This window comes from Manacus vitellinus, unplaced genomic scaffold (genome assembly GCF_001715985.3).
Source record: "Manacus vitellinus isolate BGI_N305 unplaced genomic scaffold, ASM171598v3 scaffold_24_pilon, whole genome shotgun sequence".
Lineage (NCBI taxonomy): Eukaryota > Metazoa > Chordata > Aves > Passeriformes > Pipridae > Manacus > Manacus vitellinus.
In genome coordinates this window covers 10,047,689-10,072,794 of record NW_021939798.1, presented here as the reverse complement: position 1 = coordinate 10,072,794, position 25,106 = coordinate 10,047,689, and the positions used below count along the sequence as shown (strand labels likewise).

The 25,106-nt window shown below is 50.0% G+C and overlaps 1 protein-coding gene across 3 annotated transcripts; it reads left to right on the top strand.

Annotated features, from left to right (window-relative positions):
- On the top strand, window positions 1–23,891 carry RGS9 (regulator of G protein signaling 9). Of its 3 annotated transcripts, XR_001920765.1 has the most exons (17): window positions 1–93; window positions 2,700–2,750; window positions 2,919–3,025; window positions 3,759–3,810; window positions 4,849–4,907; window positions 5,300–5,376; window positions 6,804–6,885; window positions 7,066–7,128; window positions 12,753–12,782; window positions 13,430–13,491; window positions 15,665–15,778; window positions 16,753–16,868; window positions 17,499–17,586; window positions 18,077–18,215; window positions 18,848–18,933; window positions 20,241–20,481; window positions 23,807–23,891. XR_001920765.1 is itself a non-coding variant. In XM_018073386.2 (16 exons), the coding sequence occupies exons 1-16, from the start codon at window positions 9–11 to the stop codon at window positions 20,401–20,403; spliced, it is 1,374 nt and encodes a 457-aa protein (XP_017928875.1). In that variant the 5' UTR covers window positions 1–8; the 3' UTR covers window positions 20,404–23,069. The 3 variants fall into 3 exon arrangements, 2 of the variants coding, with proteins under 2 accessions (XP_017928875.1, XP_017928876.1); XM_018073386.2 differs by lacking the exon at window positions 23,807–23,891 and having other exon boundaries at window positions 20,241–23,069; XM_018073387.1 differs by lacking the exons at window positions 20,241–20,481; window positions 23,807–23,891 and having other exon boundaries at window positions 18,845–18,926.
- Window positions 23,892–25,106: the final 1,215 nt, after the last annotated feature.

The following is a 25,106-nucleotide window of genomic DNA, read 5'->3' as shown; positions in this document are numbered from 1 at the left end:
AAGCACTTATGATGGAGATGCAGAGTCCAGACACAGGCATCAAGACACAGACACAGACAGTGATGGTTGCCAGCATCCCACACGCTGTGACAGGTAAGAGCTTCCCTGGGGGAAGGGACCTGGCTAAGAAAGTTCAGCAGAGAAAAGCTGTGTGTGGACCCCATGGCCAGGGTTGCCAGTGCCTGGCTGAATGCTGGAGCCTTGTTCCCAACAAATATTCGCTGTACATCCTTTGAGATGTACCTGCTCCCTTTATCTCATACTCACTTGTGTCTCACTTCATTCCTGCTCTTTGAGTCAGAGACACAAAGATTGATAACTTGCACTTTCAGCTGTCTCATGGGGGTTAACTCAAGTGACCTTACTTTCTTTCAGCATAGAGGTGAGTAGGTACTGCAGCCTCCAGACTTATCATATTCCCAGTGAGGCTGGATCACAAATAAAGATAAATATTAAAACCCCATTAAAATAAGCAGCCTGGAGGCAGACTGAAAGATGGTACTTTAGAAATGAGCAATAAGCAATTAGTCTCCCATTTAATGTTTACTCCTAGTAATAATTTTTCTTTAGTAGGCAGGAAAAGCACAAAATACTCAACCCACTTCTGTGCCTCTAAGTGACAGCTTTGCCTCATTCAAGCAGGCTGAGGAAGCAGCAGACAGGACCTGTGCTGTGTTCAGTGTTACAGGCAGCTCTTATCTCAGCCTCCTTGTGCCTGCTCCTCCGTTCACTGGGCACTATCAGTACCTCTGCTTCCCTGTCCTCCACAGAAGCTCTTGTGAGGAACCCTCTGCTGTAAATATTCACACACAGTCTTACCAAAGTTTCTTCCTCCCGCTTTGGTCTTTCTGCAGCGCTTTGAAATTCAGAACAAAAACTCCCACTGAAACCAGTGAGTTTGCTCCAGGCGACTCAGGAGACTTTCCCCACTGTGTTTGCAAAGTCTGGTAGGCCCTGGGTGTTGTTTGCCCCAATATTTATTTTTTTTTAAAAGCGAGGATGCAGAGCCACTGAAGTCGCTTGTCCATGGGTAGAGTCAGTCGGTGAAAGGGTCAGGAAGAACTCAGGACACATCTGAAGCTCATTCTCAGCAGCACCCTCCATGCATTGCAGTGCAAACCACATCCTGGCTCACACAGTGATTATGCAGCTGAGTTTGGTGGAGGTTTACATGTACAAAGGAGCTGGCCTTGCCTCCCAGAGCTGTCAGGGAATAGTTAAGGCAGCGCTGCAGGGAATATTCCCCTGTGCTGGAGGTGACGTCCCACACAGATTAAGTGAAGGGGAACAAGAACTTCTCTTGATGTCTGCCCAACATAAAACACCACTTCCTAAAAGTCCATGGCCAGCTGGTGTGGAGGGACAGTGCCTGTTGGCACTCATCCTCTTTGCGTGCTGTCTGCTTCATTCTGGTTCCTTAACCAAAAGTGCTGCAAGTTGCCTCTTGCATAAGTCATAAATTCTAGTCCACTTCTGAGAGGCAAGTGAGTTCCAGTCCCTTTGCTCACCACTCTCTGAACTGTGATATTTTTAGTGCTGCACAAGCTGCATGGATACTGATGGACCTCTGGGTGTTGCAAAAGATACTGATTCATGTCTGGCGAGGGCCTGGTGAAGGCATTGGAGCAGTGGACACAGATCTAGTGTAGAGAGCCTGGCTCTGCATGTGCAGGAGGCCAACTAGTTAAATTCACTCAAAGTCAGTAAAACGGCTCACAAATAAACCTCAATGTTGAATGTGCACCTTTGGGGGAAAGTGCTTACAGAGAGAGCTGTCTAGAAATGAGTGATGAGATAATCCTTTAATTTCATCTATTTCAGGAAGCAGGCAGTAGGATAAGAGCTCTGAGCCCCTATTAGAAAGTTAAGTCATCACTGCAATGTCAAGAAAGGTCAACACCTCAGTCTGCAATCCTAGGGGAGGTCTGGAAGGAAAGACCAGTAATTGATCAGGGAACAAGTGCATTTTTACCCTCTTTAAATGGAAGGAGGTTCATGAAATTTGCCCCCCAGAACGTAAAACTAAAACTGCTGGAGATTTATGCTGACTGTGGGTGCGACTGCTCACACTCTAAGAAAAGAACTGAGAGAGATAAAATGTGTGTGAACGGAGAAATCTTGTCTCTCTTTGATAAATTCTGTTACCACTGCAGCTTGGGTCTGAGATTTGGATATCCCCTCTATTCCTTCAAGGACTCTTAGAGGACCAGTCACTGGTTTTCTATAAAACTGACACAGGACTGTGATCTGTGAATCTGGAGGTTCTTTGCAGTTAATCTTTCAAGACAAGGTGATGCAAACCAAGGGGCACTTCGCCCTCCCTGGGTGTGAAGGCTGTTGCATTGCTTAAGGCACTTCACCTTCCCTGGGTGTGAAATCTGTTGTATTGCTTAAACCCTCTCTAAGCCACCTATGAGGGTTTAGGTGCAGCTCAGGCCAGGTGTGCTTGTGCACACACTTGCTGTGCCATCCCAAGGTCACTGCCTGCCTCGGGCTCCCTCTCCCAGGGAATGGTGCTGGCTTGGTGAGTGACAGGATGGCCAGTGGGAGGCCAGCAGTGCATTTTATCTGTGCTGCCTTGTGTGGGGCATTTCAAAGTACATTTGCAAAAAGGGGTCTGTGCCCTTGGGGGGATCCAGAGCTCAGTGAGGACTGGAGAGGTCTCATTTTCACCTGATGGGGTTTTTTTTGCCTTGCAGGTAATGATATATTGCAGTGGATCCTTCAGCGCTTGCAGATCACTGCAGAAGGTGGGTAAAAATGTGAAAATTGAGGCTTTTTCAGCTTCGAGTTCAAAACTTTAAGGTCTCCATAGACAGAACCTTTTAGATTAATTCTTCTCCCCTGCACAGGAACTCACTTTTAATTCCAGTGCAGTGTTTCTGTGCAATCAAAACATCTGCCTTCTCCATTTTCAGAGGCACTCCACCTGGGAGACCTGTTTGTCAAATATGGATACATCTACCCTCTTCAGGAGCCAAAGAACCTCACCCTCAAGGCAGATGGCAGCCTGTACAGGTTTCAAGTGAGTTGCAGCTTCTCTAAGCTGTTGTGAGAGGGTTCAGCACTAGTTTTTATTAAAAACAGGTAGCTGGGGCAGTTCCCCAGGACCTGTAGCTGTGAGTCCAGGCTGTGCAGCCCTGCAGTTGTTCAGTGTGCAGGAGGAAGGGATCCACAGAGAAGCCTCAGAATGCAGTTTACAGGGAACCTGTGATAGTTTCTTCAACTAAATTAGTGTACTTGTTCAGCTTAATAATAGCTGTGCTTTCTTCCAAATGTGTGCTCCCTTCCAGGTCTTAAAGTAGCAAATGGAATTGCTGGTTGGAAGTAGAGAATGATCTGGGATCATTGAATAATGAATATACAAAAAGCACAGTAATAAGGGGATGTTTTCAGTGTTTGTGGTTGGACTGTTTCCACCACGATGGGAAATCAGAGTGCCCTCACTGGTACTTGGAATGAGGAGTCTGGTTCCCACATGGTGCCAAATCAGGCTCCAGCATCTCAGTATGAGTGCTCAGGCAGCAGGGAGAGGTTGTCCATATTAACTGATGGGAGAGGTGGAGTGGATTTGATATTGGCAGTCAGTTCTCCTTCTGTAGCTGTCCTGCACCACCGTGCCAGCTGACACACAGCTGAGGAGCTGAGGCTCTGAGCACAGCAGAGAACTTTCCTCCCTCCAGTGTGGGTGGTTCCAGGTGCCTCTGGGCATGAGTTCAAGGCCTTTGTGCACTAACCAGAGACTCATTTCTCTGCAGACCCCCTATTTCTGGCCTGTGCAGGGCTGGGCTGCTGATGACACAGACTATGGTGAGTTCTGCACTGCTCGTGTTTGGGAGGGGTAGGGAAGGCCCGTGGGTTTGTGCAAACAGTCCTGCACCACGTTTGCTCTTCTGTCCTTGTGCTGTGTCTCCACATGCAATGACCAGCCCTTACATTTTTTTCCATGCTCTCTCTTGTGAATAATTCTCAGTAGTGCTGAATTGAGGGTGTGACCATCTTGTGGTGGCCTTGATGAGAGAAAGTGCTTAAGCTCTTATGTTCCACTACGATCCATCCGGCAGGAGCACATCTGAATTACCTTCCTGGGTAGGGAAGACTTTAAACACAGGATTAGATTTCCCTGAGTAGTTAAGTGTATTCCTGGATCTGAGCCCAAGACTATCTTCCTGTAGATTTGGATCAAACCCTGCATTCAGAGATGGTTCTTTCTTTATAGAATGCACAGTGGCTTCCAATATCTCCTGATGGCTCTTTCCATATAAATCTTATGTTGCCTTTATGATGCTTTTTAGTGTAAAGCTGGTCATGAAACTTGGGCTGATGAGCTTGGTTTGCTGCCGTGGGCTGTGCAGTTCACAGACTGATTTGTTTACACCAACATTATCCTCTGTGGCTTTTATCTGCATTAGGCTGCAGATCTCCCGGGGAAATAAAAAAGCCCATTTTTAGATTGGAATGTTTTTATTAGAACTTGAGCAAAACACTGGCCTGTGTTCGGGAAGCTTGGAGGTCAGACTCTGAAGAACCTCAGCATCTGAAGGATTTGGTCCAGTATCCCTTGATCCATGAAAGCCTGGCCGAGTTCCCAAAGGAAGGGTGATTCCTGGCAGGAGGCACACGCCGCCGGTTCTGCCTGGCTGCTCCCAGCCTGGGCATCCAAAGTGAAAGCACTGAGTTCTTTTTTCTCCCCTGGGCTTTTGTGAGCCTGGAGCTCATGGTTAGGAAGATATCGTAGCAGACAAAGACTCCTGGGTTTGTCATGTGGGTAGAATTTTAATTGTTTTAATTGTTCTTGGACTTGTTGGTTTAAGTATTACTGACTGCTTATTTGCTTCTCCTTCACAGCAATTTATCTGGCAAAGAAGAACATTAAGAGGAAAGGGATTTTGGAAGAATATGAAAAGGTGAGGAGATGCTGCACTTGTTCCATGACAAGCCCCTCATTTGCTACAGCTTTAGCCCTCTCTTGCTAATGCAGCATGGCAAAAAATCACCTCTTTAATTGCATGAGGTGTTACTCCAGCAGTATCAAAAGCCCAAATTTTGCAAGTGTAAAAACAGCCAGTACAGATAAATGCTGGGAAGAGAATTATAATTTTAACAGGGGTAATTGCTCTCCTTGCAATGGGATTTTTGAACTGTTGCAATTCTTGTAATTACGTTCAGAACAATCCAGATTTCCTGGCTCATTTACCAGCTTGGCCTCCTTGAGCTATGGAGAGTCAAGAAAACCTTGGCATGGGAGTGCCCTGGTCAGAATTTTCACACTAACTGCTTTTTTAAATTTTTGTTCCAGGAACATTACAACATGCTCAATCAAAAAATAAACTACAAGTGGGATTTTGTCATTATGCAGGCCAAGGAGCAGTATAAGTGAGTTGACTTGCATTCCCTCATTTGCATCACTGGGGAGGGTACAAGGAGCAGAGCTTGGCTGTCTTGGTGCACAGTTAAACTACCCTTCAAAAACACCAACTGCAGCTTTAAAATGACTTTTAGGAGAGGTTTGGATTTTGCACCTGATGTGGCTCCCTGAAGAAGCTGAGGTCTGATGCTGCAGTGTGCAAGCCCTTGTTAGGGACAGCTTCATTTAGCTCAGTGTTGTCCAGGAGCATTTGTGCACCAGGCCACTGGACTTAGGGCCTGTTGTTGGTCTGGATCAGTTATTACTTGCACATCTCACAGCTGAATGGAGTGCCCTGAATGAAGAAGCAGTAAATGTTCCCAGCAGGGACTTCTGGAGAAAACTGTGAGGTGCATACTGAGGCACCCAGCTGAAATGACTTGATTTTAGAAGCTGAATCCTTCAAATGGGAAAGTTGGTGAATGTTAGATGGTCTTACTCCTTTGGGCATAGGATCTTTCCTACTCCTTTTACCTCCTTTTACCTCCCAACTCGGCAGGCACTGCCTCTGCTGTTCAGCAGCCTCTCTGTCTTCCCTGGGATGGCAGCCAAGTCCCCGGAATACAGCTCATCAGATAACTGTCTCATTAGACACGAGACTGTTGTTCTTGTAAATTGAGGTCAGACTTGGGCTAAGAGATGCCAAATGCAGTTTTAAAGTCAGATACCGAGCCTGTGTCTGAACTAGCAGATTAAACTCGTCTGCGGCTGTTTGCTGGTGCTGCTGGGGCAGACTGGTGAGAGCAGCCTGCATCCACCCTGCTCACCACAGCAGGGAGACCACATGCAAACAGCCTGTTGGGAATGCTCCCTTCCCCATGCTAAGTCCCAAACTGTGCCCAGGACTTTTCTGGGAAAGAATTAGTTGGTCCAAGCCCAAACCCATGCTAGTGCCTCTTCTGTTTAATTGTAGAGGTGATGTGGGTTTTGGGGCCTGGGAACACTCCTTGGTACCATTTCCAAACAATTTCTTGTGAGAAATGGCCCCACTTCGCTGTGAGACAGGGATGGGACGTGTCCAGGATGTATCTCTGTGTGGCAATCCTCATATTTTGCCCGGGGACACGGGAGGTGGATCAACATGAAGCAGCAGGACCGATGGCGAGTAGCGGATTGTCAGCATAAAGCTACCAAAGGGCTGCCTGTCTAATCAAAAGGGGATGTGTCTGCTCCCAGCTCAACTCAGGAAGATGCTGATTCCTCAAAAGCCTTGTGTGGCCATGTGAACATGATCTGCAGCCCCAGAATTAGCTGAGGCAAGATGTGATCAGGAGGCAGCATCAGAGCGTCATGCTGGGATCCATGGGGCAGGGGAGGCTGGAGGTGTTCCCTGTTTCTCATCCCGCTGGTTTTAGGAGGGGAAAAGTCACGTATTCCCCTGTTGTTGGCTTTGCAGGGCAGGGAAGGAGCGGAAGAAGGAGGACAGGTACGCCCTGGACTGCCAGGAGAGAGCCTACTGGCTGGTGAACAGAACCCCCGTAAGTAGAGGATGATGGGATGATGAGTGGGGCATTCCCAGATTCAGGGGGCAGAGCTTCCCAGGGCACGGCTGGCACTGGAGCCCTTCCGGGCTCAGGGGTGTCCTCGTTCATTTGTGGGATCCACAGACTTTAAACCAAAAGAGTCACAAAGCTGTTGATGTTTCTTGTCCATGACAGCCGGGCATGCAGGATGTCCTGGAGTACGGAGTAGACCGTGTAACTGATCCCAATGAAAATAAGGTAACCCAGGTGAGACAGTTGTTTGGTTTTTTTATTCACACCTACTCAGTTTGTTCAGGAGGACACAGACAGTGTCCCTGGGATTGTTGGTTTTTTGGGCATGACAGGCTGAGCATGTCAGCTCAGCTGTAACAGCCCAACAGGCCAGAGGTTGAGGTCGTCTCATCTGGGAGGTGGGGCCTTCAAAATAGGCTTTGGCAGCTTCTTCTGGCTTGAAATTACTTTGTCAGCTTTCTTGCCACACCAGTTAGTGTGGGTGCTTGGCTACAGGACATGTATTCTTTGCTGGTGAGACTGAATTAGGGAATCCTCTATCTCCAAGTGCTCATTGCTGCCTTTTTATTAGGGCTGAATGAATTGAGTGGGGTTGTGGGGTATAAAGGGTCAGGGGAAAGATCCAAGTTTAAAATCAAAGGACAGAATACCTCCAAAAGGGTAATTAATGTGTGGTAAGAAGATGAAGATGTTGGTGTGGTAGATGGGAGACACAAAATGTTGCCAAAAAAATACATATTATAGACTTTAAAGAAAGAGAATTAAAGAACTGAAACCATGGAGGCTGTAACTGGGTGAACTGGTTCAGAGTCCACAGTAAGACAGTTGCAGTCAGTGGATGAGGAGCTGGAGCTGCCTTTCCCTTTCTCCTTCAGTCCTTTGAAGTGATCCTGTATTTGTGCACTTTACTGTGTTCATTTGGAAGCAAAGTCAAAGCATCTCTCAGCAATTAAATGCAAATGTTACTGTGATCACACTCAAGGTATTCCCACAACTTCCCATTTTTCTAACAGCCTTTAAACATCTCAGCAGCCAGAGGCAGGATAATTGCTTTGGCCAGCTGTGTTCTGTTGCTATAGAGACTGAAAAGGAGCAAAGTGTAGGCTTGGGGTGTATTTTATTTTTCCTTGCTGTAAGTAGCAGCTGTTGAAAGCCTTTTTTAAAATCTTTTTTAAGAGTAAAGAAGTGGTGGAAAGAGGAGTAAGCCAACTCCTCGCCCACGGTTTTACAGCTGACACGGAAAGGATTTTAGGTTTGCAAACGGTCTGAAAGCCCACAGCCATCTGCCAGCTCCAAGAGGAAGTGAGCTGAGGGGTCTCTGTTCAGTTCTACCCTGGAATGAGAGGTGGTCAGTTCCCCCTGTCAGTGGAGGCTCCAAGGAGGGCATAAACCAAAAGACACCAGCTTTGGGTGACTTCACTGCCCTTCCCCTTTAAGCTGGTCTCTGTAGGCTGAGCTGAAGAGGGAAAGTTCTTCTTGCTCCTTTTGCTTTTGAGAGAGCTATTGACAACACTGAGACAGCCAAAAGCCCACATGGAGTCTCCTTTGGACAGGCAGCTTTGTTTTTTAACTTCTTACAGGCTCCTCTCAGAGACACCTGTGGCTCAACAGCTTTGGTGAGCAGAAAGGATGGGCCAAGCTCTGATTTGTGTCTCTGTTCCTACTCAATCCAACCTTCACTTTGTTGGCCAAATAATTGGGGTTTTTATCTTGGCAGTTGAGAAAGAAAATTATTATTTTTTGACATCAGAGTGGCTTCTTTGAAGCTGATATTGGCATGAACATCTTTCACTTGCCCAGACCCTTTGGTGGGCTGCTCCCTCCCTGACTGATAGAGTCCTCTGGGGATAAACAGGGGCTCAAACTCCTTTGAAGGGGACTTTTATTACTGACCCATGGGCATCCCTTGCTGTTATAATGAGTTAGAGGTTGTAGCTAAGGCAGAAGTAGCCATCCATCGAGCAGCTAATTAAGTGTTGCTTTAGCCTTTTGTTACTCAGTTCTCAGACTCATGATTGAGCCTCACTGCTCAGAGAGTTACCAGGCAACTGCCAGACCCGCTGAGTGCCTGCAGGTTCGTGCTCAGCTTCTGCCTCCTGTAGCCAGAGTGTTTCTGAAAGGTGCTTTAGCTCCCCCCAAAATCGTTGTACTGGATTCAGGGGCTACTGAATGAGGTGCCCTGGCTTGTTGTACACAGCAAATCAGCCACAGGTCAACGAGTCGTTGCTGGCCTTTAATTTCATAAGTCCCTGTCAGTTTGGCTGATAAAGTTCTGCTGCATCATCACATCTTTGGAAAGAGCAGGGTCAGGAGCAGATAAACAAGAGGGGGGAAAACTGGCCTTTTGAGTGAAACTGGGAGTGTGGACTGTTAGGGATTTGATTTCCAGCTGCTGGGCTGGATGTACCAGCACAGTAGAGATGAGTGTTGAGGTGATCTTGTGCCAGACTTGGGATTTGCCTCTGGCACGTGGGCTGTAGGGAAAGGCCACGTCTGCCCCCGAGGAGGGGTGTTGGTGTGTGCAGGGGCAGCTCTGTGTGCCACAGTGGAGCTTGCAGTGTTGGAAGGGCAGTGCCCACAGGTTTGCCTTGCACTGAGCTCCATGGGGAGGCCAAGCTGAGCTGGCCCTGCCCCGTGCTTGTGCAGGATCAGCCTCACATCTTGAAGAGCTCCGTGCTGTGTCTGTGTCGGGATCTGCAGTGTCCTGGTCGGTCCAAAATGAGCTCTGGACAACAACCTCTGCTTGTTCTTCTCTCCAAGCTTCATCTGGACATACACCCCAAAGCTGTTTCCAGCTGTTGATTAGCTCTGTAAACAGGGAATGGTGGCCAGACAGGCAAAAACATAATGACCATCCCCTCCCCGGTGTGGTCAGGAAGGCCCACGCTGAGAGCAGAGGAGATCCATGTGAATGGGTGGTTGGGAATCAGCAGATATCCCATCTCTTGTTGGAGCTCGTGGCATCAGCCCTGTGGATCAGGTCCAGGCACAGGCTCTGGAGCAGGTCCTGGCTGGCTCCCAGCTGAGCTCTGCAGCCTTTGTGCCCCGGGAGCGCTCGGCCAGAGGCACTGGGGTGTGACAAGGCCGGGCAGGGTGTCCTGGGTGCCACAATGTGTACTGGGGAGGAGGAGGAGGATGTGTAACAGCTCGTGGCACTCGCCTGAGACAGACCCAGGCCTTTCACTAATTGCCATTTTGGTTTGAAGCCCGCGGGGCGGGGGAGCTGATCCGCGGTAATTGCGATAAGTCACTCGTTAAGGGCATTGCAAAATTAATCTCATTATGAGAAATGAGCCTTTTGTTCCGAATATGATTTCCTTCCAAATGAAGGGAGAGTGGGTGGGTGGCGCAGGGCACTTTGGCACCGCTGCTGTCACTCGTGGGGGTGAGGATGGGTGGGATGGTGGGGACCACTGGCAGTGCTCGACAGGACACAGAGAGTATTCAGGGTCACTTGTGGCAGCAGTGAAGCTGGGAACTGGCTGTGGGAGCACTGTGGGAGAAAGGGAAATGAAATGATGTGCAGCTCTGGGGTGAAGCAGCTGAGATTCTTCCCAGTTACTGTCGGTTTGGGAACTGGAAAGGGCTGAGCACAGCCAGCACCTGCAGCCTCATGGGGTGCTCAGCACTGGGCTCCCCTTTGGCTCTGCTGCAGTTCAGTGGTGCTCAGCCCCCTTTTCTGGGTGAGCCTTGGCAAATCCTCTCCCCACCTCGAGCACCCCACCAAGGCCCCCTTGGTTTTCCCAGGCCCAGCTGTCCACCACACTGCCCTCCACACTCAGACAGTGGCAGGAGCGGATTCTTGGTGTAGGATGCACTTAAAAAAAATAAAATCTTCCCTTGTTTGCAGACATGGCATTGGCTTTGATTTTGACTCACCCACATATAATTTTTGTATTGTCATAGCATTTTAATTCATGCCTTTCCTTTTCTATGTAACGTTTAACTTACTGTGTTCTTCTTCTCTTTCCCACAGCTGTTTGTCTCGTGTGTGTGTGGTGTGCTGCCAACCTCTCAGACCCTTCTAGAGGATAACAAAACTTTACTGCCACATGAGTTGCCTCCAAGCCACTATGCCAGCACCCACCTCCCCTCACCCCACTGCACCAGGCCTGTCCGAGGCCCCTCTTGATAAAAAAGTGGAACAAAATAATTTGTTTTTAAAAACAACTAACGATTTTAATATTTTAAAGTCAGTGCATTAGCCACACTCAAATTCCATCAAATGGAACTGCTCAGCTGGCACTTGTAAACCTGATGAGGCCTGGTTTATATCTCAAGTTCCCCAAGGAGACAGGGAACCCCTGTTGTGCAGGAGGCAGCTGGCCTGCAACAGAAACACGGGTCTCTAAAGAGGACACTTCTAAGACAGTAAATCAGCAAATTTCTCTGCTCAAGCAGGTGATTTTTTTTTTTGCCTTCCATTTCTACAGTCGGTCTGAAACAACAACACTGTAGAAATGGGGGGAAGAAATGGTGTCTACGTGGAAGGTGACCTGGCATCAGGGGTGCAGCAAAGAGCAGAGAAGGGTGAAAAGCTGTTCCTTGCTTACGGGTCCTCCATCATTTATAAGATATCCCAGCAGCCTGTGAATCAGTGAGGGAGGTTTCCTGTCCTGTTTGTCCCTGCTGAGATGATGCGTCCTGCCACATTCAGAGCTGGTCGTGGTGTTTCCAGCAGGAAAAGCTTCCTCCCTTTCTCAAAGCCAATGTGATTTCTGTTGGTGCTGCTCTGGCCAGGCTGGGGCAGTGTTAGGGTCAGATGGGTTGGCTCCATGGTAGTGCTGTAGAGATTGACTGATCTGCTGCATATCTGGCTCCTGCTGCTGAAATGGTGAGTGTGCCCTCCCAAAACCAAGAAAGTTTCAGGAAAATGTGCATATTTTTCTTCCATGTACAGAACAGTTTCTCCATCCTGAGCGGGACTCATGGTGATGGTTAAAATGCAAAAGCAGTCTGCACCACAATGGTCCCCTCACAGAGCAGCCCTGAGGGAACACCTTACCTTTCCAAAAATAGGGGCAGCTCGGGATGCAGGTTCTCTGGGGAGATGAGGGGAGAAGCAGGGCTGCCTGTGGCATTTGGTACCAGATGCTTCATCCCTCACCTCTCACAAACTTCACCAAGGCACTCTTCAGACCCCTGCCTGCCACAGGGTTACTTTGATAGAACTTCTGGGATGCAGATCTTGGCTAAAACAGGAACTGAAGAAGTGAAACCCCTCCTGAGCCTTTAAAGTCTTGCTGGGAGCATCCCTGACTTAGCCTGTCTTTCCTTCTCCCTTCTGCAGTTTATTTCACACAAAGTAACTGTGCTTCAAAGGAAGCTGTGTGAATAAACACCCTGCAGTTAATTTCTTGCCTTCAATTGCTTGCTCATTTGTGGATGACATGTAACATAGTCTGAGTTATTCAAATCACAACGTAAACACCCCTTGCACAGCAGATACTGCTTCTGAGGCTTTTAATTGTGGTGTTTATATTTTGCAATGTGTTGGTTCCTGTCTCCTTTAGCTAATATTGAATGATCTAATCTGTGTCTCGTAAATGAATCTATTTTAGCTCCATTAGAATAACCCCTTAATTGAAGGCATGCAGGCAGCCTGTGATGGGAGAAGCAATGCTAAACAGTAAATACAGCTAATGGGACGATTTACCGTGTGTGGATGCTCTTACCTTTGATGATACCCTGATTAGCTGAGCTGCTGTGTTTGATTTTAATTGTAATGAGAATTAATTGGAGAGCGCTGCACAGCGGCAGCCCTGCAACGGTGTTTCCACGCCTCAAAAAAAAAAAAAAAGGCAAGTTTAATCACCCATCCCAATGTAATGGTTTTCTTTCTTTTACAGAAAAATACTATGGAAGCTTATAGGAGAGAGGTAAGTGGTGCTTCCCTCTCTTCCAGGTGTTCATCCTGTATGTGTTGCTTACATCAGTGTGGGATGGGGGCTCAAACCCCCTGTGCAGGGGGTGTTTTAAAAACAGAGTCCCTGCCCCGTGGAGCTTTTGATCAGTGTGCTTTCAGGACATTCCCTGCCCCTGCACCTCCCAGTGCAGGCAGCCAGCAGCTCTCCCAGTGACGGGAAGGCTCAAGCAAGGACAGACACCAGGGCTAAATCCAATAGATCAGAATTAGTGGTGGGGAAATCACAGGAGATACATCCAGTGGCGCCAGTGCAGAGACAGCCAAGAATCAATGATAATTACATGCTAAATCATCCAGAGCATTTGTAGGTGCCGAGGATGGTAGCTATTATTCAATTTTTATATAGCAAGGGGAGCGCTTTTTAATTACTTGCACATTGCAAAATGCTCTTCTGATGTTTGCAGTAAGCTCAGTGAAAACAGACATTTTAGTGAGGCAGTTTAGGGATTCTGTGATTCCTTGGGCATGCAATAATTAGGGAAGAAGCAGTCCCTGCTGTAGTTAGCCTCACTACCTGGGAGGGGGCATATCTGAGGTTCAGATAGGCCTTGTCTTCATATCTCCACGCTCCTAACCATGGCCGTGTCTGATCCCTCTCAGATCATGTACTATCAGCAGGCCATTGGGAAGACCAGAGTGAAATCTTCTGTCTCTCTTGGAGGGTAAGTCCTGATTTCCTTCTGTCCACACATTAATTAGTCTTCAGTGCTTATCTCCTAATGAGATGATGAAGCTGTCTGCTCCAGCAGCTGGTGACTCAGCCGGGGAATCGATGTGGTGGCCTCATGCTGGGCTGTCTGGGCTCTGTGTTGTCTGGGCCAGGAGGCAGAGGAGGGATCAGAGTCCCAGGCAGGATGAAGAGGCTCCCTGGGACCAGCACCAGCCCCTGGGTTGAGATTCCCTCTGAAATCAAGGGATGCTCAGACTGGGCCGGGCTGTGGCGCTGGGACACAGCTCTGCAGTCTGGAAAAGCAGCTGAGTGGAGCTGCCTCGTGAGGGTCCAGCAGGGATGAGCAACCAGAGGGGAAAGGCTGGCCCTCCAGCTCCTGGTTGCCAGTCTGCTGGGCTGGATTCACCCCCATGAGTGTTCCTGCCCCATGGTGATGTTCACCAGAAGGCAGCAGAGCTGGGAAGTCGCTGCTGGTTCTGTATTACAGAGGAACACACTCCTCTCCGTGAGAGCAATTAATTAGCAATTCCTCTTCCCAGTGAGAGTGTTTCCTGATCAGATTCTTGATGCAGCCAGTTAAGTGCAAAGCATCCAGTCCTGGCACGAGCCATCAGTGTGTTTGCCAGAGGCATTTCTCACCTGGAGCCTTGTGTGCTGACCAAGTGCAGCCCATGGCACCCGTCTGGTTTCCACAGTCATTGCCACCAGAGATTCATACCAGATCTAAGATAAACAAGGTGCTCAGGCCTGTTCTCTGGAGAAGACAGTCATGGATGAATGAAATGGGAGGGAGAATCTGTCTTCTGAGAGCCAGGACTTGCAGGGCACCAGCAGTTCTGCTCGTTTAATCTGTCACTGACTCGAAGTCGCTTCAAACTCTCCTGCCTCAATTTTCCGAGCTGGAAGTGGGGACACCTGGCTACCTTCCAGGAATTTTGTGTTGTTTAACTGTTTGACAGTGGGGCTTTTCACTCATTAGTTCTGATGGGATTAGTTCTGCCTATCACCTAGATGAAAAATCCTCAGGAAATTTGGAGCTCCATGTCAGCTGCAGGATTGGGTCCAAATCAGATTATTATCGATGAGCAGCAGCTGGACAGTGTGCACGCTTCAGAGCATTGCATTGATTTAGGAGGAGCTCCAGAGCACTAATCATCGAAAGGACAGGGCTGTGTTACCTGGGTTGGCAGGTTGAGATTTGTTTGATTAGAATATGTGGACTGTAGTGAATCATACAGGTGCTGGGTGCCTTGGCATTTGCAGTGGGAAGATAAGATCGAGCACTTGTGTGCCAGCCCGTGGTTTGCTTTGTGCAGGAGCATTGTGTGACTGCAGGATCTGTGCCAAAGTGCCCGTTAGCAATGGGCCCCTGGACAGTGCACTCCCAGCTCTGAGCACATGAAAGCACTTTGGCCTGGGAGGAATTTTAAACGCAGAAACCAGATGATTTTTTTCGAGAATGAAAAAGGGAGGAGAGAGCTAAAATTCCGGGACATTAGTGAAATCGGTTGTAATTATAAGTCTGGCCAAGTTAGAAGGTAGGAGAAGTGTTTGTCTGGTTCCTGCTGAGATAGAGACAGCTTTGCTTTGTGCCAAGCCCTCAGAGCCATTTGCAGAGGAATGAGCTGTGTGGTAGGTGAGGGAGGCAAAGAGAAGCTGAGATGGGCTCTCAGGACTCCCTCAGTTTCCTGGAGCTCCCTGGGCTCTCCCACAGCTTGTGGGAAGGCTGGGGAGAACCTACCTGAGTGAACACAGAGCTTGTGTTCCTCTTCTCTGGCACTTCCCTCCCAGGATGGTGCAGGATCAGGCCTTTGTCAGCTGGCTGGAGAAGGAGACAGAAACCATTGGGGGGCTTAGTCCCACTTCTTGAAGCGAAGGAGCAAAAGGAGGTGATTGAAGAGAGTCTTGTATCTCCTTACCCTTGAACTGACGAATTCACTGCTTTGAAAGACAGCCAGGAGACTTCTGTTTGGGAAATGGATAAGGTTAACTGAGCTAATGAATCAGTTTTTCTAGGAAGGCAGGGGTCATGTTCCAGATCCCTGTTGCTGATAGGGCTGCACCTCTGAGGAGACCTATAGACTGTACAACCAGTTATGTGGTTGTGATGGGGCTGGCTGCAGTTCTGGCTTCAGATTAATGTTTTGATTTTGGATTTGTTGCAGGATTGTGAAGTACTCTGAGCAGTTCCTCTCCAATGATCCTATCCTGTCTGGATGCCTCCCCAGCAACCCCTGGATAACAGACGACCCCGAGTTCTGGGATCTCAATGCAAAGCTGTGTGTATTTGTATTGTTTTGCCAGCTTGTGGTTTACACTGACCATTATGCTGATAGAAATCAGGAAAGGGAACCACTGATTTCATTGTCATATCTGTTCTCTGATCATGAGCAGGGAAGTGTTCCCTTTATGACACAGCTGGGCCATGCTAAAGAAACTTGGGAATACTCCATGCTGAACTTCCAGCACTGCCTTCTTCAAGTGGAGCCTTCCTTAACATTACAGAAATTCCTGAACTGATGATGGGAGTGTGCACTCAGCCCCTGCTGAGTGTGTCTCATCCCCCCCTTGGATGAGTGAACTCCACCTTTACTAGCACAGAAATGGGATATGACCAGTTACACTCAGGTGTAGCACGTGGTTCGGTGTTTACCTCGATTGGGTGCTGACAATGATTTAGCAATTCAGGGTTCAGCTGCTCCCCTTGGTCATTGCTCACACCTCAGGCTGCTTTCTTAGGAGAGACTTTGGGTTGGAGGCACACACTGGTGATATGTCCTTTCTCCCTTGGTTTTCCCTCTGGATAATATTTGCTAATTACACAGTGGCATCTCAGGGCTTGAAGCAAACATCTTACTGGTTCTCATGTGAGACCAGCAATCCTGTTAGAGTGATTCTGTCCCATTAGACAGCCCCAGAGGATGCCTTCCCTGAATGCCTTTATGAGAAACAAAGCTTTGGGCAGCAACCAGTGCCTCCTCCAGAATGGGACTGAGTCAAACCTCAGGGCCAAGCTGGGCTGTCACTCAGAGAGCAGCATAAATCCCAGTTAAATCCTCATCCCGCTGCGGACCGAGTTGTTTAATTACAACTTAGTGGGTTGACTTCAGGAGCTCATTACACCATTCTGGAAAACAGAGAGTGCTGAGAAGTCCCTTGGCATTCCAGCAAAGGGTATTTTGGTTTTAATTAATCTGCTAATTAGGTGGGCCACACGAAGTTGGCAGCGCTGTTTGTTTTTCTCCCCGGGCAGGGTGGAAGTCCCCACCAGGATGCGTGTGGAGAGATGGGCCTTCAACTTCAGCGAGCTGATCCGAGACCCCAAAGGGCGGCAGAACTTCCAGCTCTTCCTGAAGAAGGAGTTCAGCGGTGGGTCTGCTGTGTCCCTGTGTCCCTGCCTGTGTCCCTGGGCCGAGGCAGTGGCAATGCCACCGAGTGCAGGCAGGGAAGGGCTGTTGGAGGCAGCGGCTGTGCAACCAGGGCAGCTGGTACCATCTAGTGGCACGGGACACACGGTACAGCCGGGACATTCCCGGCGTGTTTAGATGGGATTTTAGGAAGGAATTCTCCCCTGGGAGGGTGGGGAGGCCCTGGCACAGGTTGCCCAGAGAAGCTGTGGCTGCCCCATCTCTAGGAGTGTCCAAAGCCAGGTTGAAGCAACCTGGGCTAGTGGGAGGTGTCCCTGCCCATGGCAGGGGGTGGAACAAGATGATCTTTAAGGTCCCTTCCAACCCAAGCCATCCTAGGATTCTGTGATTCCTCCTGGAGAAGCTGGAACTGGCTGAACTCACAAGCTCTTAGAGGTGTCAGTGGGCAGAGAGCAGGGGAAAGCTGTTTTCCTCCTTCAGTCCCAAGAGGATTTTCCAGCTGGCTGAAGAGTTGGAGAGACCGATTTAGGGCCAACACATATTGAGCCAAACAATTTCAGCTTAGGAGTTAATAAATGGGATTGTGTTTCCCTCAGTCTCACTCTCTGCCGATTGTCTCCTTGTTATGCAGGAGAGAATCTGAGTTTCTGGGAAGCGTGTGAGGATCTCAAGTATGGAGACCAATCCAAGGTCAAAGAAAAAGCAGAAGAAATTTACAAGTGAGTGTGAAAATTTCACATTCTTAAACTCTTTGTACACGAGTCCCACCCACCTTCCAGTGGCTGTCATTCTCCAAATGTTTTATTCCTGAAACTTTTCTGTGTAACCTGTGGCTGTCTTATGACCCCACATAGGAAAGGAACCTTTGGAGATGAAAGCAGAAGTGTTGTTCTGTTATGTTGGTACTTTTCCTCTCTGTTCTCCTCTATGACATTTCAGCATCAGCATGTAATTTAAATAGCAGTGTGGAATGGCAAAGATCATGGGGCTGCCATGAGGAAAGTGGAAAGACCCTTTTGCTTCCAGTGGGCTAAAATTTGGTTTATAACTCAAGAGGAAGTGTCTGCATGTCTCTGGACATGGAAGTTGCCCAAGATCAGGACAGCAAATTGAGTGGGGAGCTGAAGGGACTTTTCCTTTCGTGCATAGGCAGGAATCCCCATGAATTCCCCAGTTGCTAATGGCACTGTGGATCCCTCCTCCATGCAGGCTCTTCCTGGCTCCAGGAGCACGGCGCTGGATTAACATCGATGGCACAACAATGGGCATCACAGTCAAAGGCCTCAAGCACCCTCACAGATATGTTCTAGATGCTGCTCAAACCCACATTTACATGCTGATGAAAAAGGTTTGTTATTTGTTTCCAAAGCCTAAGAGGGATTCCAGTCCTCTGGGCCTTTCCCAGTGCCTTTGTGTGTTATCAGCTGTCTCTTTCAAGGGGCCTTTGTTTGAAAATCCCCCGAGTTTGCTGTGTTAAGCAAGTGCTGCTTCAGGCCTTTGTGTTTTGCTGCTGCTTCTTCCCTCTAAGGCAGCCTGTCCCCAAGGTGGTGGGGGTCAGGTGGCTGCTGGAAGTCCTGCTTTCTGATTCCACCAGCTCATGCACATTGCACTGAAAGCAGCAGAACCAGACTGATTTTTCACCCCTCGATGAAAAGTTTGGCTCCTGAAATACAAGCTCCTCACCTTGCAGTGACTGTGACACCCTGCTGGCCTGGGTTAAGCTCCGTTCAGATCTTTTGAGCTGGGTCTTACCTGTGAAGCTTTATTGTGAGATGGAAAATCCTGGGAATTTTACACCAAGATGAAAGGGTATTGGTTTAAATAGCTACATTTGCCTGAAAGATGCAAAGTCCCTTGGGCTGCTGGGGGAGATTATCCAGTTCCCAGCCTCCCTGGCTCCTGAGCAGCTGTATTTGGTGGTGATTTTAATAAGGGTGTTTGCAGCCCATAACTACCAGTTTCTCTTTTTTCTCCTAGTAGGACTCCTATGGCCGCTATTTAAAGTCTCCAATATACAAGGAAATGCTGGCCAAGGCTGTTGTGCCACAAGAGACTGTCAAAAAAAGGCAAGTGAAACTGGCTGTAATTGTGGGGTTTGTTTTCCTTGTTGTAGCAAGGGTAGAAAAAGCTCAAGTTGCTGCAAAATTACTATGATTTAGATGTTCTCTTAATTAAATAAAATTTTTCACTGAGAAGATGCTTTGCTTTGAGACTGGTGGTGCTGTTTATTCATGAGCCCTTTGGAAGTGGCTTGTGTACAGTCGGAATAGACGTGACAATTCTCAGCTGCCTCCTCTGTTGGGTCTGTTTAGAAGGGCTGTGACTGTTGAATTAATCATGGCTCCTTTCCTGGAAGGAGAGAGCACTGTGTCCTGGGCATGGGAAAACTCCTGCCTGTGAAACATTGGCTGCCAGAGCAGAGCCAGAGTTCGGGATCCTCTGTGGGATCTGCCCATCTCTGCCTGGACAAAGCTGCTTAGGGGAGGTGACAAGCACATGGGAACAAACAGCACCTTGTTTGTGAGTGACAGCTGGCACAAGGTGGATGCCCTTAGAATTGGGTTTTTCCTGAGCAAGGTGAAGGTTGTACAGCAAATTTAGGCCGTTTGAACTGCAGTTACTCCTAAAGACTGGGTGATGTGCTCCTTTCTCTGTTCCTCTTCCACTCGCCAACCCAGCAAGCAAGAAAGAGGAATCGTGGACTTTCACACTGTTGTTTCATCTAAAACCTATTTCAAGGCAGTGGAAAAAGCCCTGCTGCTGACTTGTCTGGGGTCTGGTTAGTTTGTCCCTGAGCCACACATCACGAGGTCGCTGGCTAGTGCTGGTTGATCCTGGTGGCTGCCTTCGTGCTTGTCAGTGCTTGTTCTGGACACTCAGTACTCAGCATCCTGTAAAGCTGGAGAGCTGGTACCTCATCCAGAGCTGGGTTAACTCTTGTTCCCAGTGCTGCTGCAAGTGGCTTTGCTGTAGCAGGGAGCAGGTGGGTTTTTTGGGTATCGCAAAGAAACGCCCATACAGGTCCCTGTCTTGATCTTACTCAGGATACCAGAGAAAATTCCACTGATGCACACTGTTTGACTCCACAACCAGTGTGAGTTATGTGCAAACACAACAACAGGAGGAGTGTGGATGGGCACTGGAGCCCCTCAGGAGCAGGACCAGCACTGCCTTTATGCTTTTAGCAGTTCTGGAGCTGAGGTGTGACGATGAGTCACCCAGTCCTGCTTTGAACCACCTCCTCTGCATTTTGCACTTCTTTATCCACCCCTGTGCCCGAGCTTGCCCTCCTGGTGACTTTGCTCACCGGGGATGAGTTTTTGGTGCCCTTCTCCACACTAACACCCTGCTCCTCTCCCTCCCTCCCTCCCAGCACCGGCTTGTTCGGGCGCCGCCACCTCCGCTCCAGCCCCAGCCCCATCATCCTGAGGCAGCAGGAGGAAGAGGCCAAAGCCAGGGAAGCCGCCGCCACCGTGGACATCACGCAGGTCATGAGCAAGCTGGACCGCAGGAACCAGCCCCAGCCTCCCAAGTAGGCTCTGAGCCCCGCAGGGCACAGCGCAGGGAAAAGACAAGCCGAGGCCGGTGTTGAGCTTCGTCTCCCCTTCCTGAAGGTGTCAGTGCTGCTTTAGGTTTCCCAGGCCGGCTCTCTGCCATCAGCCGGCTTCCCACACGTTGCCATGGCTTCTGGAGAGCAGATGTCGCTTCCCAGGCATGCCAGGCAGGGAGTGCTGGCAGGGCTGGGCTGCTGCCTGTGCCAGGCTCGGGGGGCAGGACCCCGGCTCCCCCCACGCACACCTCCGAGGGGAGATGACTTCTGCCTGTCCCGAGATTCCCCCCGGGAGGCTGGGTAGCCCAACTGCCTCTCCCTGCCTCCTGCTCTTCGGGGAGGTGGGATAGCACCCAGTAAAGTGCTACCCTTTCCAGTCCTTTGGGTCCAAACCAGCCTTCCTGGGAGCAGTGGTGGATGACCCAGAGGGGACTAGGGAGAGGTGACCCACCTCAGAGTGTCCATGCTGGCTTCCATCCCCTGAGGAGATGTGCACCTTTCCAAGGGGTGCATCTGGCACCCCCTGAGAGGAGCACACCCCTCACTCCAAGTATCCTGCACTTCCCAGCTAATGCAACAGGAACACAGGCAGAAGAGCCAGGGAGGCTCCTTGCTGAGTGTTTCTGAAGCTTTGGTTGACCCTTTGAATTTGAATGTCACTCCCAGATCCTCCCAGCACGCTGGAGATGATCAGTGGGAAGCTCTGCTCTCCCTGTGCCATGGGCTGGGTGTGCAGGTGCAAAGAGCCACCCCTTGCCAGAGCCTGCACGAGACCCTGAGAGATTTTATCAAATCCTTCCCACCTCTTGTCTTTTTCCTGCTCTTCTATTTTGTCTTGTTAAAAAACCCAACAGGAGGTAGTTCCAGTTGTAGCCCAGAGGCAAGAGAGGACAGGGTAGAGGTGTTAAGAGCTGATTTCAACTTTAAGTAGTGTTTTTCTTTTTATTTGCTCTGTCTCTTTTGCTCTGTAGAATGAGGCAAACTAAAATACTGTTTTAGTGCTAAAGAGCTCGGGGAGATTCCAGGCTTTGCTGGGAAAGCACAGCGTGTCTGGACCAGGCCAGCGATTACCAGAAGTGCAAAGATTCCTGCAAAGCCCAGTAAAGGGAATTGGAGGGGCAGAAAATCTTCCTTGTTTGTTAAAATTTTAGGGAAGTAGAGGGACTGTGTGGAAGCACTGAGGTATGGGAAGCTGCTTCTCTCTGGTTTGTATTGTTCATCCATTTTAAATACTGAGAGGATTTTACAGGAAATGGGAGATCATAGGATCACTGGATTGGGTTGGAAGGGACCTTAAAGATCATCTCGTTCCACCCTCTGCCATGGACAGGAACACCTTCCACTAGACCAGGTTGCTCAGAGCCCCAGCCAGCCAGGCCTTGGACACTTCCAGGGATGAAAGCTGGAGAAAGCTGGATGGGAAGGGGGGCCCTCAGATAATGGGGTGCATGCAGACCAGCCCCTTGGAGCCCTGGGGTCCCCAAGTCCATGCAGGCCAACTGCCTGTGAACAGGGGGACAGTCAGGATGTCACTGTGTCCCAAAACAGCCTGAACAGTGACTCCTGCCCTCCCTGTGCCTGTTACCAGGGGCAGAATCAGGGCTGTACAATCTGATCTGGTGTCACTGCAGAACTCGTCTCCTTCACTTGTGGCTGAGCCAGGGAGATTTTCCTGACCTTCATTAACCTATCGGTGATAAACCTTCTTAGAGGAATTGAAACCGAGTTGCCCAAGACTTTCACTCTGATGTCAAGGCCTGTGCTGTCTCTGCTCTTACTCCTGGTGGAAGCAAAGGCACGTTTTGCAATGCTCTGCAGGGGACCAGGATCAGCCTTTTCTTTAATTGCTCTTAAAACCCCAAGGCTTTGTTGCGTCAGGTGCTGAGCACCATCAACCTACCTTGACATAAGAGCACTGAAAGATACTCCAAAACCTGGCAGGGTTGGTCCAAAGCTCCTTGGCTGTGATGAGCTCTACAGTCTCTCCAGAGTTTGTGTGACATGGAGCACTGAGCATGTTGGGATTGCCAGGATGTAGTAACATGTGGAAGATCAAGTCAGGGTATAAATAATAAATAACAAATCTGTGTGTTCTAGTCAGTCCCTCTGATTCTACTTCTATTTTGTCTGCTGCTTTGCTTGTTATGTTCTCTGTACCCATTCCTTTCTCTGAGTTTTCGTCATCTCTGCTTTGCACCACTGTTCCCCTGCCATGGGTTAGTGTGGCACGTTCAGGAGTCGCTGTGTTTGTGGAACACCAGTCACTGCTTGTGGAACACCTGTCTGACACACACAGGCAGGGGCTGGCTCTGCTCTGCCACAGGCTGAACGAGCTGGCACAGCCCAGCCTTCTGTTCCTCGTCCCTTGCTCCTCAGTCCCCGAAGAGGAAGGTCGCCTGGTACAAGCTGAACTTCACTTTGTGCCAGAAATTGTTTGTTTCCATTGGAAATCAGCAATGTGTTGTTTCATTTCTTGGTCATCTCTCCCGCCCATTCATCTGTCTAATAAAAATAAATGTAGAAAATGGAAAAAGAACCAAGTTCATCCTTCTCTGTCGCGTCTCAGTGTGTTCATTGCTCACTGTGTCAGCACTGCATGTGTGTGTACATGTTCTGTGTGTGCCTCTGCCCTCAGCCCTTCTCCTTGGGCACTTGAGCTGCATTTCATTTCTGCTGGGAGTGAGTCCTTGGGAAATGGGAGGGGACCCAGCATGCAGCTTGTCCTCTGCTGCTTGTCCTGTGCTTGTCCTGTCCAATTTATACTTGGGCTTGTCCTGAGGGCTGAATGAGCTGAGCTGGAGCCTCCACAGCCCCAGCCAGGGACACTGGGGGCTTCAGCACAAGATGTGATTTGTGTTACCAGTCATCAGGGCTCGGGCTTAGAGTGTGTTCCTTGTGCACGGCAGCAGCCAGCACAGTGCTGCCTTGGGTGTGACATGGCTGTGGTGTTCATAACCAAGATCACATTCTCGGGATGACAGGCTCCTCCGTGCCTGGAGCTAATCCTTGTGAGGAATGAGACAAGCTGGTGTCTCCTCCAGCATCCCAGTGGGTGTGGGGCCGGATCTGTCAGCACCCACTGGGGCTGGTAGCAATGACCCTGCTCTCCGTAGGCAAGTTGTGACACCTCCGCGCTCCTGCTGGAGGGCAGGGAAGGGGACAGAGCTGCAGGGTGGGGACACTGGCACAGGCCTGGCTGGGGTGGCTGACAGCTGCCTCCCAGCTGAGCCCTGTCTCTCCTGGCAGCACTGTGGCTGCCCTGGCCCTGTGGCACTGGGCCCTTCTCCAGAGAAGCAGAGGGCTTGTTCTCCTGATGGAGCCTGGAGAGACCAGCCACCAGTGTGCCACCACCGAGCCTGACTGAGCCTATCTCCTTTTCCTCCCCACAGCCGTGCCACCTCGCCTCCCAGGCCCCTCGCCCAGCTGCCCACGCTGGCACCAGCACCCCTCCTTTGCCCACCCTGCCTCCAACCCTGCCTGATCCCCTGGCCCTGCCCCAGGGCACTGCCTGCCTCTCGCCCACCAGCCTGGCCCTGGACAGCAGCGGCACCATGGGCACCCTGCAGGACCCCCGGGGGGCCGGGCCTGGACCCTTCCCCTCGGGCAGCAGGAGGTCCCTGGGCCGGTTCCTGAGGAGGGGCTGCTGGACCTCGCCCACCTTGGCCACGCTGTCGCCCCGGTGCCCGGCCGTGCCCCACGGGAAGGTGCAGCCGCTGGGAGAGCGGGAGCGGCGGCTGCGCCCGGACGCAAGGTGGTCAGCAGGTCAGTACTGCCCAGGCACCTGGGCATCCTCCCCTCCACCACCATTGCTCTTTGTAATTAGCCAGAGGTCTCCAAGAACTCACCCGACAGCCGCTTTTCCTACCCTTGCTGCTAAACCCCACCAATCCCACCTGTGCCACCTGAATCCCGACCAGGCTCTGAAACGTCTCTTCCCCCTGTCTCCACACCTACTGTCCACATTGGATGTGTTTTCTGATGGGATCAGGGCAGGAGACAACTCCGGTGGTGCCTCTGCTGTGCTCACACCTCCTGTTCGGGGGTGCAAAACCCCAGGTTTTACTTTTAGTCCCTCAATTTGGAAAACCACTTGTATAATGGTGTTTGTTCTTGAGCACTGGTTCAGGTTTGGTTTAGTGGTTTCAAGTCAGAGGATACCCAGAAGTGACAAGGGAGGAGAAATCTTGAGGGAGAGTCGTGAAGCATTTGTTGCTCTGGGGCAGGAGGTGTGAGAGGGGGGATTTTTTCCAGGAGAGGCTCTCCCTGTTGGAACCAAACCCTGGCCATGTCCCTCACTCAGAGAACCATGTCCCTGCTCTCAGTTAACCCACCTCTACTGCTGACTGAGTGGATGAGTCCACATTATGAATTCAAAAGCACAAACCTGGGGGCTCCTGCTCCACCTGGCTCCGTGCTCCAGAGCTGTGTCACACGGCTTCTCAGCTTCAAAGGGGTGGGAGCTCACATTCCCCTCGTTTTCCCTCTCTGTGGGCTCGTGCCTGGGCGCTTTGCTTTGGGATTTGGGGTTTGAACAGTGGAAGTCTCCAAGCCGGGCTCGGTTCACTGCCTCGGAGCACATCAAAAAGTGCCGTGTGTGTGTGTGTGTGTGATGAGTCTCTGTTTCACAACACAGCTTCTTCCAAGTCAGAGCAGACGTGCCTTCCGAGAGCCGAGTGTGCCCCGAGGGCT